Source organism: Condylura cristata, unplaced genomic scaffold, assembly GCF_000260355.1.
Source record: "Condylura cristata isolate star-nosed mole 26May11 unplaced genomic scaffold, ConCri1.0 scaffold00008, whole genome shotgun sequence".
Lineage (NCBI taxonomy): Eukaryota > Metazoa > Chordata > Mammalia > Eulipotyphla > Talpidae > Condylura > Condylura cristata.
The window spans coordinates 42,488,132-42,509,589 of NW_004567109.1; the positions used below are offsets into that span (position 1 = coordinate 42,488,132).

Here is a 21,458-nt window from a genome sequence, read left to right on the forward strand (position 1 = left end):
GTCTGAGTCCTGCTCTTTCACATAAGAAAACTGGAGTTTAGAGAGACTTGATAATTGCACATTTCATGTAGGACATTTCAGGATTAGAACCCAGGCTTTCCAACTCCTATTCTAACATTTTTTTTTCTTTCCTATTGCTCCAGTCATTGAAATTAACAGTATTGGGAAATCAATAGCACCAACAAATTTCTTATGCACGATGTCTGTGTTGGCAAGATATCACTTTTATTATCCCCTTTTTGAAATGATTTTTTTTAATAGCTCTCTTGAGTACATAGTTAAAACAATTAAAGATGAGCTTTGTTTTCACCAGTCAGTATATGTTTGACATCAGTGATTAATACAGTCTTCTCTCAGTTGCTAAGTTTCTTTATCTTGGTGAATAAAGGTTTGACAAATTGTTAAAGAAAGAACTTCAAAATCTGTGGAGATATACCTGAACATCAGACACCCTATCAAATATAGAGACTGAAAATTTGTGCACATTGGTTTATTTTTGTTCATTGAGAGCTAATGGAGCGTAAGTAGGATGACTTTCTATGACATTTATTTAGCATTTTTCCTTCCCTATCCTATCCCCATATTTAGTTCTTGAACTGACTGACAAGCCTATTAATATATTCCCTGAAATTTATTAATGTAATTGGAAAACTGCCTACATGTCAATCAACTTCTAATAAGTAATTATGTTCAGACATACTGTAAAATTAATAGATTTTAATGTGAATCAACAACATACTTTCAAAACAGTAAGATAAATTTTATTTTTTTTCTGGCAGAATAAACTGTGATACTGATAAAACATTCAATAAGTGCATTCCTAAAATGCACTTCATAAAATGCCACTAAAAGTTACCCATCATAAGGGGCCAGCAAAGAGAGTATCATAGAAAGGTAGATGATAGTTTTAAAATATTGTGTAGTATAAAACAATCTATGAACCATTCAGTTATAAAGAAATCCTATAAAAAGTAAATACATGATGGCACAGCTTCCACAGCCATAGTCTATACCTAATATGGAACTATGCACCTAACATGGAATAATAGAGAAGAGAAAAAGAAAAGAGGAATATATTTAGTGTTCAAATTATATCACTCAAACCTACAGGAAGCAAAATATCTATGCTTTAAGAGGCTCAAATATATTATTGTTCACATGTACTTTTCCTCATGAAGTAAAATCTTTTGTTAGTCATTGAGCTCGAAACTCAAGTCAAAGTACACTGAATAAAACCTGGATAACAGAAGAAATGTATTTTTGACTTGTTATCTCATGTTAGTTTTTGAATTGGGACAAAGTTCTGCCCTCTAGAAACTCTGGATTATTTCTGAATAAAGATGTTCTTTGATGAATACTTTACTATATTCTAATATGCTTTTAAATAAGACACATCACCACAGTGTGCAAAGGTCTACAATAAGAAAAAAATGTTGAGGAAATTCACTTACTTTAATTAATAATTACATCCTTAAAATAATTAGTAAATTTAATCCTTATCACAAAGTTAAGAAATTCCTTTAAACATGAAGTTATGTTGAATGTGGGTTTCCATTTATATAATGAAATAAAGTTCATTAATATGTTTGCAGCTCAACAATATTTTCCATTTGCATGTCATGTACCTAAATCAATAATTAGCATTGGCTTTTTTGAAGGGTGTAAACTCAGAGATCATATGGCCAACTTAATCAACTTTTTCTGTTAAGAATAAAGCATGTAATCACTGGCACCACACTATCAAGTAATTTGTCATTAATTTTACTTAGAAATGTTGCAATGTTATTTTGAGTTTCACAGCATAATATTTCTATGCAACTAACTCATGATTAATCTATAAAGCATGAGGAAATAATATAAAAGAGAAAGCACACTTTTTCCATTCTACTGGCATTATAAATGAATTTTTCCTTAAAAGTATTTGTATTGGGGATAAACATGCTCTTACATTTTAGTATGTAAGAAAAATAAAATGATTTGATAATTGTTTTTGCATTTGGAAGTTATAAGTTAGCTAGCAAGATTTATGATCTCCTGAAAGTAAATTAAAGTACAAAAAACTACCATATTTTGCAATTACTCTGTATTTAAAATGATTAAAGGAAGGTGTTTCTTTTCATTGTTACTTGAATCAAAGCAAATAGAAGTTGGGTTCAGAAAGTGTTGGGAGGCTAGATGATTTCTATTCATATTTTTACAATTTCTAATAGTTTAATGTATCCATCAAATATTATTAAATATTTTTATTTGTTAGCCATAGGTTCTCAAATATTTATTGAAAATATGAAGAGAATATACAAACGCAAAGTGGTGTTAAAGAACAATTTTCGATCTTGGTACCTGGGAACTGTTTACCTATATGGCCATTGCACTTAATGAAATCTAAGAAAACAGATCCATAATGACAATGACACATACCTTTCAACATTATCAGTAGAGTCACTTCTAAGAACAATATAAATTATGGAAATGCATACCTTGCACAGTTAGATGCACCTGCATTGTCCTTGGTGTATGTTGAGTTTGAACAGAACACGTGTATGGGCCATCATCTGTCACATCCACATTCTGTATCTGAAGGCTGTAGTCCCTTTTATTCAATGTTGAAATTGAAACTCGAGGATCCACTGACCACTTATCACCTCCCGCAAAAATAATACTTGACCGGTTCAGCCAGGCACCCTTTGAAGCTCCATCTTCCAAATAACACCTACAAATTATCAGAGAGAGAGAACACTGTTAACCAAAATGAAAATAAGAGACAACATTATTTTCTTTCTGAGTGTTTTTCTATATGCTGAATTATAGCACTATATCAAATGCAAACATTGTATATAAATGCAGGATACATGAACACACTGGTACATCTTCCATTCCAAATGCAAATGTGAAAAAAAATACCTGCATGCAATTTTGCTTTGTTTCATTTATTTATGAGAGAGAAAGAGAGAGAGAGAAAGAGATCTAATTAAAAAAAAAACAGTTTAAATCCTTTTTCTTTCTGACTGTGGACAAATTTAAATTTGGTTAAATTTGCTCAAATAACTGTCAATATTAATATATAATATATATAATATATTTTCCTTTGAAATATATAAATTTAGTTAGCTAGTCTAACTAAATTTAATTATTAATATAATGTACCAGATGCAGAAAGTATAGAATAATACTAAATATGTTTATTTAAAATTACCTGGTTTCGCAAGGGAGTAGGCTGTATATAAAAACTATACTGAATTTTTCTGATAATATTCTATTATTGTTGTAATTAAATGTAGGTAGTAGTGCTAATAAAATACTTTTAGTAGCAAATTCTTGCTGTCATTTTGCTGAGGGGAGCAGTGGGCATGTTAGGAGAGATCTGCTGCACCATGTGACCTCCGGGGCAGGTGGGGATCGAACTCATCCTGAAGTGGCTTTAGCTTCTTAGTTTAGCTGTGTTTTAACCTGCTGCACCACCAGGGAGGGTGCTCTTGCTGTCATTTCTATTAATTTGGCAATAATTTCCTAGTAAGCATTCATTTATACAGCAAACATTTATGTAATAGCTGCTATTTAAGGTATTGGGACTTGGATTTCTAAAAAATAATATTGTATATAGTAAAGAAGATGATTAAACCAATTAATCCTATATAGAATTTTGTTTAAATAGGCAACAAGGTACATGAAAAACAAAAGAGGGTTAATTGACCTGCAAAAAATATTGGAGGTATAGAGACAGACTTTCTGGAGTAGGAAATGCTGGAGAGGTAAGGGTAGAAGACAGATCATTCTACTTAAACAATCAGAAATATCAGGGAAAGGTGAGAGAATAGGGGTAAAGGCACGGACAAAATTTTCAAGGAAATTGTCATAAAGGACTAAGGGCTAAGAGGGATGAGAGATGAAATTGACACAAGCATAATGATAATTAATAGTTTTAAGGTAAAATTTAAAGCCCAATCATTCAAAGGTTTTATTCTATAACAAGATTTTAAAAATGTAGCTTTGCATGCAAAAGAAGTCAGCTGAGTCAGTATTTAGAACAGTAAGAAAGCTATAGTCATGTGTCGGTGATTTTGCTGATGCCTGGACTTCTGTTTCATCTTGAAAGTGTTCTGATACAAATTAAAGACTAGTTCTTTTAAATGAGTACACAACACAGCTACAGACTGAAAATACACATACACAGAAATAGTTTGACAGCATTTCTACAGAGTACCTTGGGGGATTGTGCTCAGTGTTTGAGATTGCTATAAAATTGCAAGTTGAATGCAACAGGGTAGGTCACTGCCAACTCTATGAAACCAATCAGTGGGAGAAAAAATAAGGAACAAGGTACCTTGCAGAATCTAATTTGCAGTTAACAACACCACCCAGAGAATCTGAGTGAACAAGTCATAAAGGTCATTATTAATTGAAAAGCTTTCCCTTGAATATTTAATAACGAAAATAAAACTCACTTTAATGACATAGTTAAACAATTATAGTATATTAACATTCTTAAAATACAGAGAGAAAATGGGGGACATGCTTCCTATTTCACAAAACCCTATTTTTAGGGTTCATAAGGTGGAATACTGAAATGCCACTACTAGGGTTATGATAATTTCAATGTGTATATTTAATATCTTCATTGATCAAGTGATTATGTGACTTCTGTCTTCATGTCTTCACATACTACTATATTTGATGCTCACAACAGCCCTGTGGTGTATGTATTGTTATTGCCCAATTCATCACTAGAATATAAACTGAATGTTTAAGTTAAATGACTTGCCCAGTTACACTATTATTGAGTGGCAAACTGAATTTATAATCATCTTATATTTCTACATTCAGTGTCCTTTCCACTATAATGCATATCAAAGACTTTCAAAATAGGTTTCTGAAATGGGATGATGATTAGAACGTTGCAGAAATTACTGCAAGTAATTTCTTATTTACTGAATGTGACCAACTGTTTAACCTATCCTATTCTAAAGGAAGCATAAAATTAATTATTAATGGACATTTTTACCATGAAAGTCCAATTTAGAACACTCTGTCTGGCATTTCCCTTTTTCTAGAGGCAGTAGAAGGTTTATCTTTATTGTGGGTATTTCAAAAAGACCAGAGAGTAACTAGCCTTTGGTACTAAGAGCTTTTATAGATTGAAAATGGCTATAACTCCTATACCTTATATAGATACTCTACTTCTGTCCTGGAATGTCAGGTGTCATCATAGTTAAATGGAATTTTAACTTCTTCATTATGGAAAATTAGAATAGGAGATCTTTATGTCTCCTTTTCTTGGATAACTATATTTCATGATTACTTTCTTCCTAACCCAAAACTTTTAAGATACACATTAGAAAGATCCTTAAATAGGACTCAGAAAACAACTCATCTCATTTGAGTACTGTAAATTACCATTTATAGACTTTTATAAACTAGAAATAGTAACACTTAGGTATGACTATATATGTTATAAAATAATAAGATATTGATATACTTACAGTATATGCCATTTTAATGTAATTATAATATGATTAGATAAAAGAGATGATTATATATGATTACTTGAGAATTAGGACTGTGTCTTCTTTGTTCTCTACATTCACTCTCTATTTCCTTTACACCACCAAGTGATAGACCTAATATGTACGCTGTATTAACAAAGATTTCCAGAAGGACGGAAACTTTTGAGGTGATGGCACAGTTGGTGGAGGGTGTGCAGAAGAAGAATGGGAAGCAGTGATGAAAATTTGTTTTTTTGTATTCTGGGTACCTCAATCTCTTTCTATCTAAAATATTAATATTTTGGAATCATGGGCCATACAGAATGTATGATTTAGCAAGGATGATACGATTTATTCATGAGTAGCCATCATGCAGAGTAGGAAGCAAAATACAGTAATTTGATGTAATTAGATTGCTGAGATTGTATGAGACTCTGGTTTCTATCTTTGACCCCTGTAACTAGGTTCATCGTCCCCAAAATCTAGAATGAACATTTTAGAGTTTACATCAGATCACCCAAAACTTCATGCCTTCAAATTTCACTCAGGAGGAAAAGAAACTAATCCCAACAGAGATCAGTGTTCCTATGCAGTCTGGTCCCTTGCTGCTTTTCTGTCCTTGTCACCTACTTCTCCTTCCCAATTTACTCTGCTCTGGGCTGTGGCCCTCTAGCTATGCTTTCAAGAACTTACATACTCTTGTACAGAAATTTGTTTCTGCCTTTTTTTTTTTTAACCTGGAACTTTCTTTCACCAGGCTTCTATAAAACTTAATCCCTATCTTTCCATAGGTCATCACTGAATTACCTTATATGTTAAATTGTTAAAAACGAAATCACTCTTCCTAACACTCTGATTAGATATATTATCTGTCTATTTGACTGTATTTTCTGTCCATGCCTGCCAGAAGTAAGATTCAGGGATTTGTCCATATGGTCACTTTTGGAATATATATTATGTGTGTGTATGTGTGTATTATTGTGTGTGTGTGTATACACACACACACACACACATATATATACACACATACATGTGGCTTTATATGTGATATACAATAAAAATATTTGTGAGTTGGATGAATCAAATAAAAGAGTGACAATTGTTTAGAAGAAGGGATAATATAGTAAAGTAAAAATTTCCAAAGTGCAACCTAGTTGGCAAAGCAAACTCATGTTGACATAAACTCTGATAAATAATTAAGTGCAAAAATCTGTAGCACAAAATAACATGTTTTGCATGATACAGAGGTTGAATAGAACAACCTCACATCAGTAGGTATTGGGGGATAAATTCAGTAAACAAAAATATCTAGTGGGACCACACAGAGGAGGACTGAACTTATAACTACTTGCAATAATGATAGCATTTGACTCTATCAAATTGCATGTACCAATTTAAGCAGATAATTTCTTTAGTATATATCAGGCACATTGTTCGGCATGTTATGTTCATTATCCTATTTAACTCTTACATAATCCTTTGAACCAAATATATCATTGCTTTATCAATGAGGAAACAAAGGTACTAGAAGATTGCACCCTGACCAAAACCAGTCTGATGCATTTTTCACTGAGGTGATAGACTGTGGTACCTATTTCTAGCCAGAAAACAGTACAGAGGAGGGTCTCCTCTCAGTTAGAATGGAGAAGTGAATGTGTGAGGGAGAGGTTGGTGAAGCAAGGTCTTCAGATTGTTAATATGAGCAGGGTTAAGCAACAGTTCTGGGGTCATAAACTTGGATTTTATTCCTCCTCTGGAATTCATAATGCAATATTTTAATAGCTAGTCATCCATGAATCCCTTTGAAGTATATGCAGTGATACAATCTGAATAAAAATATTCAATAATGAATATATATCTTAATTGAATGACATGACTTTTCTTCAAAGTATTTTTTTCCACTTCAAAAAATTGCCACTAGACTACATACTTTGTAGGAATATGAGTGAAGGCTTTTCGAAAGTATACTCCTCAGCATAAGCTGTGCTAAAACCACGTCAAATAGCATGACAAATACTTCAATTTTCAGCCCATCATCTGAAAGTTTTGGATGTATATTTCCAAATATCTGGTTATTAAAAAATGTATAGAAAATGACCTAAATATTTTATATCATAATGGTCAGTTGTATAAAATCAGGTTTAAGTTCATCAGTGATTTTTTAAAAATAGGGATGGCATTGTTGCTCTAAATTCTTTTTTTTTTTTTTTTTTTTTTAAGATTTATTTGTGCATACAGAACTGGAGTACAGGCCAGAGACTCAGGGGTAGCGAAAGACTTCACCAGAGACAGAGTGGGGAGCAGAACAGGCAGATCGAGGAAGTACACTGCTGAGGGAAGCAGCGGGCGGGTCAGGAGAGGTCTGCCACGCCATGTGGTCTCCTCCGGGGCAGGCGGGAATCAAACTCGTGAGGAAGTGGTTTCAGCTTCCTAGTGCAGTGCTTTAACCCGCTGCGCCACCAGGGAGGGCCTGCTCTAAATTCTTTTAAGAGCTCCTTTATAAATAGTGTTCACTACACAACAGGCAGGTTCCTTTTGGGGAACTATAAAGTTTTATTTAGTGAGCGGCTAGTTTATCAAACTGGTGGAATAATTCTAACAGATTCTTTCTGTGATACTATTTCCTGTGGTGATTAAGTCTAAAAGGTGGACATCTGAGAGATTAGTGAAAATTAGCATATTTATGTTGTTTATCCATTTTTTTAAACTCTATTAAGGAAAAGTGCCCTTATGTGCTAAGGAATTATTCACCCCCTTTCAGATCTCTAATTCCCTGTAATGCATTCCAAAAATTGTAGCTATAGTATCATTACCAATACCCACACAGCAGGAATCACTCAACTCAGTGGAAAGAGACTAGCTTTTCTCAGGACATGTTGATTAATGAAAGCTCCTATCAAAGGTACTAATTGATGTCACTTTTTTGAGTTCAGGATCGCTTTTTTGAGTTCAGGATCTTTCACTCTGGGAAAGGTTTCATCAGAGCTGCCCTTTCAGCAGCACATGGCAAGATTCTTCATGAGACAGAGACTCAGTCATATTTAAAGAGTAAGTTTATTAGACAGGAGAGGAAAAGACACTAACATAGGTGCAAGTGGGTCTAAAGAACTGTCTGAAAGGGACAGGTTTGCAGAGAGAGAGAGACCTACATGGTTGCTGGCAGATAATCTTAGGAAAGTGGCCTCCACTGAGGGAGGTCAGTGCAGAGGAGTCCCAGCATGGTAGAGGTCACAGGCAGGCAGGAAGCTGCTGTCCTGTGGAGGGAGGGAGTGGATGGAAAGAAACACCTGCATCGTCACAGGTGGGCAATGGAACAGCTGCCCCAAGCTGGTGTAGAGACTGTCCTGATACAGGCAGCTTCTCTTTGGGAGGTGCTCACTCCTTGTCAGCCTAGGTTTGTTGACTTTGAGTAGAATTTGAGAGGACCTGAGATTCCCTAGTGAGCCTCATCTCCGTTTCCTTATCTTTAACCTTTTGGGTCTGAGCTTCAGACACAGCCCCCAACAGTCTATTACCTCCTACAGACATCCTGACATCCAGGCATAAGGCTTTGGTGCCTGAGGACCTTGATTTTATGGCGGTGTCAATTGTTTCACTAGCCCCTTCTACCTGTCCCCTTTGTGAAGCAAGTCAATCTTGTGATGCCTCCCTTGCATTGCTTCCTCCATCACTAATTAATAAAAGTACAAAGCTAGATAATCTGAAAGTGATATTCCTATGGAGATATTAGCCAGCTACCTTCATAGCTGCCTTTTCATTGTATAACAAAGTTTAAACATAGAGAATTTTTTAAAGAATCAGAACCATATACAGCCTCCACACTAATTTTGAACACAAGGACTTGGTTTTCAGTGATTGTAAAACGAGATAAAGAAAACAAAGTAGAGGTTAAAAGGAACAGAATAAATTCTACATTTTAATTACCTTTGTTTTTAAGATACTCCTATGTCTTTCATGAATATTCCTCAGAGAATATCTAGCTATAGATGTGCATATGGCTATGGATATATATATATATATACACACATAATACACATACATACATACATGTGCATATGTATATGTAACTGTCATTATATAATAGTCTCTAGATAATGATATTATTCTTCAAACTATTATGGTAGGCTTATTATTTTAAGTACTCTTTTTGCTACTGCCATGGCAGATTATTCTGGAGTAGACAAGATTCTTTCTACCTTATCAGAAACAGAGATTCAAGAGTTTAATCAATAAAATCTGCAAAATTACCAATTTCTCTTATAAACTTCAGCTTTTTTTTAGTAAATTACTGATCCTTATAGTTAATGCAAATGTTATCTTTAAATGATACCTGAGAAATGTACTTCTGTAGGCAACACTTCAATATTGTATACACAATAATAAGGATGGAGGAATTTAAGGGAGGCATCACGAGACTGAGTCACACAAAGGGGATAGGTAAAAGGGGCTAGTGCAAAAATTGACACAACCATAAAATTAAGATCCACAGGCAACAAAGCCAGGATGCCTGGTGCCCAGGCGAAGACAAGGATATGGAGATGAAGATGAAGCTCACTAGGGAATCTCTTAGATTCTATTCAAAATCAACACACCTAGGCTCACAAGATTGAGCCCCTCCCAAAGAGAAGCTGTCTCTATTAGGGCAGTCTCTCCACCAGCATGGGCAGCTGCTCCACTGCCCACCTGTGCCTATGTAGGTGCTTCTTTCTAACCACTCTCCCACTGCAAGGCAGCAGCCTCCTGCCTGCCTGTGACCTATACTATGCTGTGACTTCAATGTACTGAAATCTTTCCCAGAGTGAATCAAGGACCCCAAACTCCAAAAGACAACATCAGTTCAGACAAAAAGTTAACAAGGAAATATAAGGGCCTCAAACTATATATTGGAGCAGATGGACTTAATAAACATTTACAGAGATTTTGATCCCAGAAGAAAGGAACACATTCTCCTCAAGTACCTCTGGAGCATTCTCAAGAAGAGATCATATACTGTACAAAAACATGGCTCACTAAGAAAGTGCAAATAGAAATTTTATCAAGCATCTTCTTGGATCATAATGGTACAAACAAGGCTGGAAAATTAACCACAAAAAGAATGTTAAAATAAACCAAAACATGTGGAGGCAAAACATATGCTTTGAGCAACTTTTGAACCAATAAAGATTTGAAAGAAGAAATTAAAAAGTAGCTGGACACTTATGAACATGGAGAGGCAAGCCACCAGGCCCTCTAAGATGGTCTTTAAAGAGTGGAATACAATTACAAACACTATTTGTAAATCACTCAGTGCATAAACTAATATTTATGAGAAAAATAGATGTGGGTAGAGAGAAATAAAAGTTTATACAGTATGACTAAAAAAAAAAGTAGAAAAGTCCAAATGGCAAAATAAATCTCACTATCATCATTGGTTAGTTGTAACAAAATAAGTCCTGTGTGTTGAATAATGACTATATTTTAAGTGGTGAGATATTTACTTACTCACCTGTTTAAAAAAAGATGAAAATTTACCTTCTGCAACAGCATAGATGGAAATTGAGAGGATTATGCTAAGAGGAGTAAGTCAGAGAAAGAAAGAAAAATGATAGTTTCACTCTGTGAAACAAAGAGATAATTTATAACCACCCTTAGTTCTACCAAAATGGTGGTGATCAGAGAGGATGGAGAAAGGGGGACATGGAAAAGTAAGCAGAATTAATTTAATCATGGTAAATGGCACCAGAACTTTGGTGGAACATGCAGTGTGGTATATACACTTATTAAAATGTGAAACTAAGCACCTGAACTTTATATAATATTGTTAACTAGTTGTAAATCAATTAAAAATTAATGATAAAAATGTGAACACCCATTAAGCAGTAAGTAAAAGAATGGTATTTGAATGAATGAGGCAGGGAATATAAAAGGAAGTTAGATTAATTTTGCTTAAATGACTTTAAAATCACAAATCATATAAAAATTTTATTGTCATTTCTACTTTTTAGACTTTAAGTTAAACTAAACGAGTTTGTTTTCCCCTGCATTGACTTGAAAGTGTGATATTTGGAACTGGAAAGGCTTCAAGATTTCTGTTAACTGGCAAGTGGTCTGAACTGCTGTCTGTACTGCCTTTTCTCTGGCAGCTACTTTCTGGAGAAGTTGAACTTTCAGCTCATGAGCTATAAAGAGAATAAGCCCTACATTCAAGACCCATGCAAGAGATATTTAAAATCTCTTTATCAGAGGAGAATATAATCAGATCCAAGAGAAGTGGCTGAGATAAAACTCCAGGTTATAGGCAAACTTTTCTATTCCATTCTCTTTGGAATAGAGCCAGATATTCTCCATTCCCAAAACACTGCAAGAAACAGGATAAAATTCTACATTAAAAAATAATTTCACAAATCTACTTTGTTCATCAACCATCTCTGGGTTTAATTTATAAGGCATTTTATTTATCTATCAATATAATGATAAGAAATAGAATAGATGGATGTACAGAAACCTAACATCTGTTTGTCCAGCTAACTATATGCTACTTTACATTGTTAGTGAGACCAGACAATTGAAAAACAAAAGAATTATTCTCTGTCTCTCCAGTTATGCTAACAATTAAAATTTCTTAAGGCCACTATCGAACTTTTCTTTTTGACATTTTTTCTAATAAAAATTATTCTAAGCTCAAATTTTATTATATGAATGACTACATAGACCAATAATTAATTTCTGACATAATCATCAACTTAACTAGCCATTGATCTGAACTCACTTGAGAAAATTCACTAAACAATACTTTATTATGAGAATCAAAATATAAGCTAAGATATATACCTCTGAGAAATAAAATTAATGTTTTTTTTTTAAGATTTATTTATTTATACATACAGAACTGGGGTACAGGCCAGAGATGCAGGGGTGGTGAAAGGATTCACCAGAGACAGAGCGGGGAGCAGAACAGACAGACTGTCGAAGTACACTGCTGTCGGGAGCAGCAGGCAGGTCAGGAGAGGTCTGCCTCACCATGTGGGATCACCTCCGGGGCATGCCGGGCTTTGAACTCATGCAGAAGTGGCTGTAGTATTGTGCTTTAACCCGCTGTGCCACCAGGGAGGGCCCAAATTAATGTTATTTTTATCTGCTTTCTGCAAACAAATCACATGATGCTTTGATATTTACTATCAGCCACTTAAAAAATTCTTTTGCCCTTCACACTTATGTTTTCATTTCAGTTCTGCCATATATTTTAATACTAGAGTATGTTTTCTATTTTCTAGAGTCTTCTTTTGGTGCTTATCATCTCTTCAGTAGTATCAAATATATAAATTGCCTAAAAAATTGTTCACACTTGTAAGAACATAAATGTAAAAAATATCCTGGATGAAGTGGATATATATTAATAACACATAATTGATCCTCACATAACACATTCTAAAAAACTTTTATTAAATACATAAATCTTACATTGTACAGTTGCTAGTGATTATCTGAAAGAGATGGTTTTATCTAGGTCCATGGACCAATTCTCTTGATCAAAGAAGCACATTATTTACTTATAAAAATAAGGGCCAGATTCAGTTCTAAAAACCTGACTTTTATGTTTTAAATAAGATGACAGGGATGGAGGCCTCCCTGGTTGTGCAAGGGTTAAAGTCTCAGCACTATCAAGCTTTCCCAGGCACTGCAGTATGAGTTTGATTCTCAGACAGGAAGCTAACCCACATGGCATAGCAGACCTCTCTTGTCTTGTTCCCCTCAGCCCTGTTTTTTAGTCAATCTGCTGTTCTGCTCCCCCCTCTGTCTCTGGTGAATCCCCTCATACCTCCTCCCTCTCCACTTCTGGCCTACAACTCAGTCCTTGTGTGAATAAATGAAAATACATCTAAAAAAAAAAAAAAAGACTACAGGGATGGACCAGTAATTGATATAGAGATCCTACTTAACCTTAATGCAATCACAGTGACGTAATAGCACTAACCTATTTGTTGGGTCCTTTGCCTGGACAGACCTCCCCACCTCCCCCACAGAATCATATGCACACTGTTGTGTGGAAACAAAGAATGAGCCATGGGTGCTGGAACAGAAAAACAGGAGGCAGGAAGTACCTTGTGTTCTTTGACCCCCATGTTATTGTTGCATGTTATTTGATGCACTTGCTGAGAGCTTCCGCCTAACCCCAGCCCCAAGCTCCAGGCTGAAGGGGATAAATAGGAAAGGAGAGAAAATAAAGTGTGCCTTTGCTTGCTGACCAAGGAGTATGTGTGCTTTAATCCTGACGTCCTTCGCTCAGACCATCTCTGCTGTCGTGCTGACGCGGCACTATTGCCAGAATATTAATCCTCATGTTCTATTATTTTATAACTCTATCATATATTCCTGTAGATGTTTGGAAGCAAATTGCAAACTGCCTAAATTACAAAAGAATATTACATAGTTATCCATTGTTTCGATATCAATGTTGATTTTTTTAAATTTAAGATTTATTTATTTATGAATATATATAATTGGGGTACAGGTTAGAGGTGGATGCTGACAGCCTTCACCAGGGACAAAGTGAGAAAGAGACCAGGCAGACTGACCAAAATACACTGCTGAGGGGAGCAGCGGGCATAGTAGGAGAGTCCATGTGGTCCACCTCCCTGACAGAGGATTGAATTGGTGCTGTGGTAACTTTGGATATCTTCAGAGTGCTGTGTTTTAACTCTTTGTGCCACCATGGAGGATCCCTCAATGTGGATATTTTTAATAATATCTTTCATTTCATTTTATAAACATTTTATACTCTGGAATATGTTCAATAATTGGATCCTTTATGGTTGAGTGATTTTGTGACCATAGAAGAGGACCCAACCTAGTCATAGACCTGTTTGGGTGGGTCACTTTTAGGAAAGAGTACATACAATTTTAAGATCAAGGAATTTAAAAATAATTATCTGTTCCTGTACAGGCTTTGAGAGTAATAATGTATTCTAAGGTTTCTACCATTTGAAATTCTAATTTTATGCTGTCAACATATTTGCCTCAATTTTTTCCCCTTTCAAACTTCAGCTTCTATCACCTTGATGGTAGGAAAAATGAATTGAATTTGTGATAGAATTATTAGAATACTAGTTTATGAATTGTTTATAGCTGCCAAAAGACATTTTCTAGGAAAAACATGAAATATTTTAATATAATTATTTAAAAGGGCTTTTGACTTTTGTATTAATATTATGTTTAAAGTTGTTGAAAATGTGTTGAAAATAAAATACAGATTTGTTAAGATGAGCTGTATTATAATTGTGTACTAATCAGTAAATAGAATATACTTATCTTGTCACATAAATTTCTCTTAAAACTAATGATTTAATTTTGCTAAATCATATGAGCTTCATTATTCTTTTTATGCTTGTCTATGCAGTATATATGTACACTTAAAAATTTTAAGCCACTGTCCTGTATTTTAAATATTTATGTTGGGCAACCTCTCAAGTTTCTTTTCCTTTTGTGAAATCTAAAAAAATTATTTTCTTTATCAACTTTTGTTACTGGGAAATCTTCGTTGCCTTGAAAGATTGGTGTATGCTTCAAGAAGTATGTAGAATGGGTTGGAGAGTGTGTGTGCTTGTGTATGTGTGTGGGAGAGACAGAGAGAGACAGAGACAGAGGAGGGACAGAACGAAAGGGAGAGTAGGGAAGAAGTCCTTTCCCTCCCCCCCAACAAAAATGGATAAGAAATGAAAATAATTTAAAATTACATGAATAGTAAAATATGGCAAAATTCAAATATGTAACTGACATGTGATTTCTATTAATTTCATCTGTGCTCTTTCCTACAAAAAAATCAGAACTTTACTAAATATCACTGCTTCCCTTACAAGAGAATTTATCCAGCAATAGTATCTAGTGGACAGCTGGACCTGTGATATCTCAGTGCCTGGCTGGCTCAGGAAAGCAAGTACCTTCAAGGGACGTAAACTCCACTGTGATTTATGAAAAGCTGGACTTTCAGCCCTGAATTTCTGGCTAGACTTCCCCCACAAGATTGCTGCATATTTTCCTATCTCTATAAATGAATCATCTCTCAAGGTCAAAATTCTGTGATATTATTCATTCCTTTTTTGAGCCATTCAAAAGTAAACCTGAATGGCAAAGAATAGAATCAACACAATATTTTTATCTAAAAATAAGTAAACTGGAATCTGGGGGTATGTTGACAAGTTTTTCTCACAGGTTAATTATAACCTGAATTCATAACAACATGGGGTTCATCACATTTTTTCCTCAAACTTACTAGCTGTAGGAATTTGGGTACTAAATTCTTTAAGCCTTTACATAAGATTCTTTCAAATGGAGATGAGTAATATGTACTTGAAAGGACTATTTGGTAGGATTAACTGAAATGTGTCCCAGGTGACAACAACTAAAGCATCAAACCTTAGATGTAATTTCTTTCAGAGTTTCACCTGACACCTCCATCCCATGCCCCTTAGACAGATTTAATAGACCTCTGCTTGCATCGCCCCTAGCACATGAAGTAACTCACTTTATTATCCTACACTCTAAAATCTCCTTCATTCTTTATAGCTCCTGCTAAATTGTGAAAGATGCTGGTTGGCTAATTGTGATACCCAGTGTCTCATAGTTGGTGGGCTTTTAAATATACACACAGATCTAAGGACAAAGATACAGAATATGATAAGAATTCTAAATAAAGTATTATGTGAATGATGCATACAAGAGAGAAATAACATTGTGCTGGAAACAAGAAAGTGGTAGGAATAGGTCAGGACAGGTTAGTACAACAGGAAGCATTGGCATTCATCTTATTCCCATTGTACTTTACATCTTTTGCTCCCAACTATCCTAAATTGAAGCATATATGTGGATTTCTAGGTTTACTCTGTTTAAAAAATGGAATATATTATTTGGAACAAATGGCAATGCCTACTATCTGTTGTGATTAATTTTTCCTGCTTGTTCATTTTACTATAAAAATTACTCAGTGAGGCCCTCCCTGGTAGCGCAGCGGGTTAAAGCACAGCACTGAGAATCTAAAGCCACTTCCCCATGAGTTCGATTCCCGCCTGCCCCGGAGGTGACCACATGGCGTGGCAGACCTCTCCTGACCCGCCCGCTGCTCCCCTTAGCAGTCTACTTCGTCGATTTGCCTGTTCTGTTCCTCACTCTGTCTCTGGTGAAGCCTCTCACCGTCCCTGAGCCTCTGGCCTGTACCCCAGTTGTGTATGTACAAATAAATAAATCTTAAAAAAAAAAAATTACTTAGTGAAACTAAATTCTACCTTTGATGCATTGAAATTAGGACAAACTGCTATTTGCCTCAGAAAAACAAATGGAAACCATTCACATAGTATTTTCTCCCCTAAGTATCTGGATATGAGGAAAAAACTAGGTGATTAGTTAAATAAATGAAGAGTGGGTAAGGAGGAGGCATAAAGGAAATATTTAATATATGAACAAATATTTTAAGTATGGGAAGCCCTTCATTATTTGGTTATAATTTAACTAGAATAATATAATATTTTAATTATTATCCCTATAAATATAAAGATAGGTTTTTAAATTTTCATTTGTTGACCTATAAGTATCTTTGATTAAATATTATTAATATTTATGTCTTTTTAGTTCAGAGTTCCCACTTTTGCTAGTTTTTCATTCTTGAGAAAAAAATATAGTGTTATTCACTGTCTTAAAATGTATCAGCATTTTCTTATGAGCTCAAGAGTATTTGCTTTTAGCAATAGTTATTATAGCTAACATAATAACTGCAAGAATATAATTAAGCATAATAAAAGTACAGCAATACATTAAAGAAGGAAAACAAAAACAAAAAATAAAATATCGAATGGTTTCTTAAATTAGGAATATAAGATATAACACCCCCTAGAATTTTAAGGATTACTTGGTTACTTCATTTAAAATTCTTTTTTACTGAAAATATTTTTATCCCCAAAGACTTTGTTTTATTCTTGAACTGGCTTTCTATATAGGGAAATCCTTACCATCTTCTTTACAATTCTCTACCTTAGTCATTAATCTCTTACGTGAAGCTGTCAAAATCTCTTATGAAAATCGAAATGTACTGTATCCACTTTTCTTATCTTTCACAGTGCATTATTTTCCAGAAGCCCAGCATGTTAGTTAAGCACCTTGCCTTGTAAAATCATGTTAGAAATACAGCCACACTTTTCCTCAGCTTTTATTCTGTTACCAATATTTCACAATTGTCTTCATAATCAATAGTGAACACACAGAGCTATTGTTTCCTGGCCTTCTTGTCTCCTGAGCTCCCTAATCATTCCAAAATGATTTATAGATGCCATACTCTGTGTGTGTGTGTTTATGTGTGTGCATCTTTTCTTTCCCTAATTGGTTTTTCTACTATGAGATCTTGGAAGAAACTATCATATTTATTCTTTGTTTTTTCTAAACTATTGGGTCATGGTTTGGATGTTTTTTGAATTACCAAAACAACAAAACAAAGCAAAAAACACTACAATTACTTAAAACCTTTTTTTTTAAAAAAATTTACTTAATACAAATGAAAAAAAAAAGTGCTACAAGATAAAGTGATTTATTGAGCTCTAATAGATTTTAAAATGGAATTGCACTTTACAATAAAAAAGTAGATTAAATTTCCTTTAAAATATAACTGGCCCAATAATTAAAAGAAAGCATTTTGGCAAAGTATACTTCTCAATTTTGCCAAATCTTGAATTCTCATTACAAATAATGAGAATCACTGGTCTTTTATCTTTGTTATAGCTGAGAATAATCATCATCTAACAGATGTTCAGTGACCCCTGTAAAGTATCATTGTGACCATTGGTCATCCTTGTCAGTTATTAATGGGCACATAACTACAGAGGGCAAATCACCAACATTGCCACTAATTAAATTCCATTTTGCACTGAAAGACAGAACACAAGGTGATAAGGAGGTGTATTTATCTAATCTTGCTGAGAGAAAACCATGGTTCAAAATGAATTTAAGATTGCTATTTTGAGTCACATTCTGAGTCAATAATTTCAAATCTTTCAACAAACTTTCATTTGACTCTGGCTATGCAAATACACTGAAATTAAAAGGTAAGTAAAATAGTTCCTTACTCTCAGTAAGTGTACAGTCACGGTGAGCAAGATATTTACACCATGGTAGAAAGTCTTAAGTGATACAATGTTTTATAGAATTTTAAGATAGTGGAAACTACATATCAGTGCATTAGAAGAATTAGGAAGATTTACTGGAGAAATGGTTGTGTGAAAAGGTACTTTACAGACAGAAATCATTTGAAAACTAGAAAAGGGGATGAATACGATCTGTCAATAAAACAATTTTCAGTAGGTGGAGAACAAGAGCAGCACTGAAAGAAAAGTACAAAATAGAGAGTAAGGTTGTAGAGTAGTATGCAATCTAATATTACATATTTTGTTGCTGAGAATAGCAGGAAAATTATATTGAATATGAACATCAAGAAAAAAAGTTGTAAGACGTGTTGTTATATATTATAGTGAAACAAAAGAAGGGTTGAAAATATCATTAACTAGGAGATTATTCTCAATAACATTACTGAAAGCAATTTCAATAGAGTGATGATGTGTAAGGGCATAGGCCTTGTAAGAGGTTTTACTGCAGAGAAAAAGGATCAACATAAAATCATAGTTAACATCAGTGCTCAACAGTACTCACTTCTAAGAATAAGGCTTCCATAAAATGACAATTTCCACAGCTTTCTCAGTCTTCTTTACGATTTCATTATACTCTAATATCTTTCTTTAGCTTGCTATATATGGCAGGTTTTAATTAGAACCAAAATGGTAAATTAGATAAACTTGTGTATCCCTGGATTTCAGCATTTGAAAGTCAAACTCACATATTCCTTATTTGGTCATTATTGAGTAGGCAACATCATTTAATTGCCAAAAAATGTATAAAATGTTATTCAATATCTGTTTTTTGCTCATTTTTATTCTAAAAGTCCTTTAAAATCTGACAGATTTTTTTTTCTACAACAAATGAAAAAATGATCCTTTATACTATCTCATTCAACTTTTTGGATAATTTTAAATATATAGATATAGGATAGCCATAGGAAACCATTTATTCTTCACTCAGGAACTTATATACTGTTTCTCATTGTTACATTTTCATTCAGTATATGTGAATTATTTTGATACATGATTTTTTATACTTAAAGTTTCATGTTCCCATTTATTGTTGATATAAAATATAGGTAGTTTGTAGTCAGCTTTACTAGGAATATTTGAATAACACAAACAAGGCAAGGCAGGGAGTAATTTCTTCAAAGAAATGGGCTTTCATGTAGACTGAGTTACTGTACATGGATTATCATGAATCCAAATCCTCTATCATCCTAAAAAGATGATGAAATGTAGTTTATAAATTCAGATGTAAAAAAATCAAAGAGCATATTTAAAATTTGGATATAAGCCTAAATAAAAATGGGAGACACTTAAGAAAATCTTGCTGACCTAACAAATTACCAAGATAAGTTATAGTTAATTAAGAATTAATACATATTAGATTGAGGGTGAGGGAAGAGTTAAAGAAATCATTATGGTTTTTAATGTCCATGCTTTCCTAACTTCCAAAAAAAAAATTAGACAAATCATGACTTGAAAATAAATATCCAAATAAGTATAATAAAATCATTCCTAATAAACAGTGTTGCCTCTTTTAGCTGTCAATCATACATAGCATATGATCAAATAATGATTACCATCATTTCATCATTAGTGCTGTATTAAACACTAATCAAATATGCAAAAGTACATTATGAAGTTGCTGCTGTTGGTATATTTTCAGAAAAAAAAAAAAAAGAATCTCAAGGATGAATAGTTCAAATATATAACCTAGAAATATAACTGGCATTTGAAACAAAAGGTTAAAATACATGTTAAATTCCTAGAAATTTCTACTATACCATTGACAGTACAAAACTAGAACCTCAAGAATTTATCCATGTGTCACTTAACAGTCTTTTTTGTACTAGTACATTACAGTTAATTGTCTACATGAGCGTAGGAAATAAATGATAACTTTCTTAAGTCACAGTCAGATCTTGCATGGTCACAATGACAGAGTTACCATGCAGGAAGGGAAATAATATTGTCCAGAAAGTATTTTTTTTTCCTGTGTTGGTGGATAAGTTCCTGATTAGTAATTTTGTTCCTTCCTAGGCTACAGAAATAATTGACAGTGAACCCCAAGCTATGGAATCCCCTAACATGATTGATTTTAAATTCCTTAATGACAGTCTTTACCACCAAAGATCAAATATGCTTTTCTGCAGTGGAAGGGACATTAAAATACCTCTATTTACTTATACATTTATACAACCTTCAAGTTGTTTGCTTTCTTACTTGTTTCTCCAAAGTCCAAGAACTTACTCTCATCAATGAAAAGATCAGTCATTTGTGAATGCCCTATTCAATCTTTTGCTTTAACACTGCGTGAAGAAATTTCATCATTTGTACTTTTATGTTCATTTTCCCCAAATGAGTTTAGTACTGGGAATTACTAAAGCAATATTTGTTAAAATATCCAACCTCAATTGTAGGTCAGTAGTGGCACAGATCATGATCCCTATCTTTGATAGCTGTCTTTGTGTGTGGGTGTGGTCAAGAGCATGATATTGGTTTCCATAGAAACTCTAGCCTCACTTAGTTGCTGAGGAAAGAAAGTGTTTATACACCACAATTCCTTGCTGAAAGCTATGTTCACACATTGTCTATACAACACATGTGCTGTTTCAAAAAGAAAGACCTGAACCTTTCCCCCTAAATTATGCAGTGTTGTAAATCAATAATCTTACTGCAATAAATGAATGAGTACTGGAAATCAATAATCTTATCACAATGAATGAATGAATGAATAAAACAAGATATTCTGAAGACAGAATTAAGGGTAAATTCAATATTTTTTTCATTTTAATTTATGTATAATAATTGAAATGTCCTCCATTTCTGTAAAGTAAGATCA

At 33.9% G+C, this 21,458-nt stretch overlaps 1 protein-coding gene across 1 annotated transcript in view; it reads right to left on the reverse strand.

Moving 5' to 3' along the window:
- NEGR1 (neuronal growth regulator 1) overlaps positions 1-21,458 on the reverse strand; it is a 738,246-nt gene that overhangs the window by 456,754 nt on the left and 260,034 nt on the right. The window contains exon 2 of the mRNA XM_004679123.2: positions 2,478-2,710. Coding sequence (XP_004679180.1) covers positions 2,478-2,710 — 233 coding nt within the window. The remainder of the gene's footprint in view (positions 1-2,477; positions 2,711-21,458) is intronic.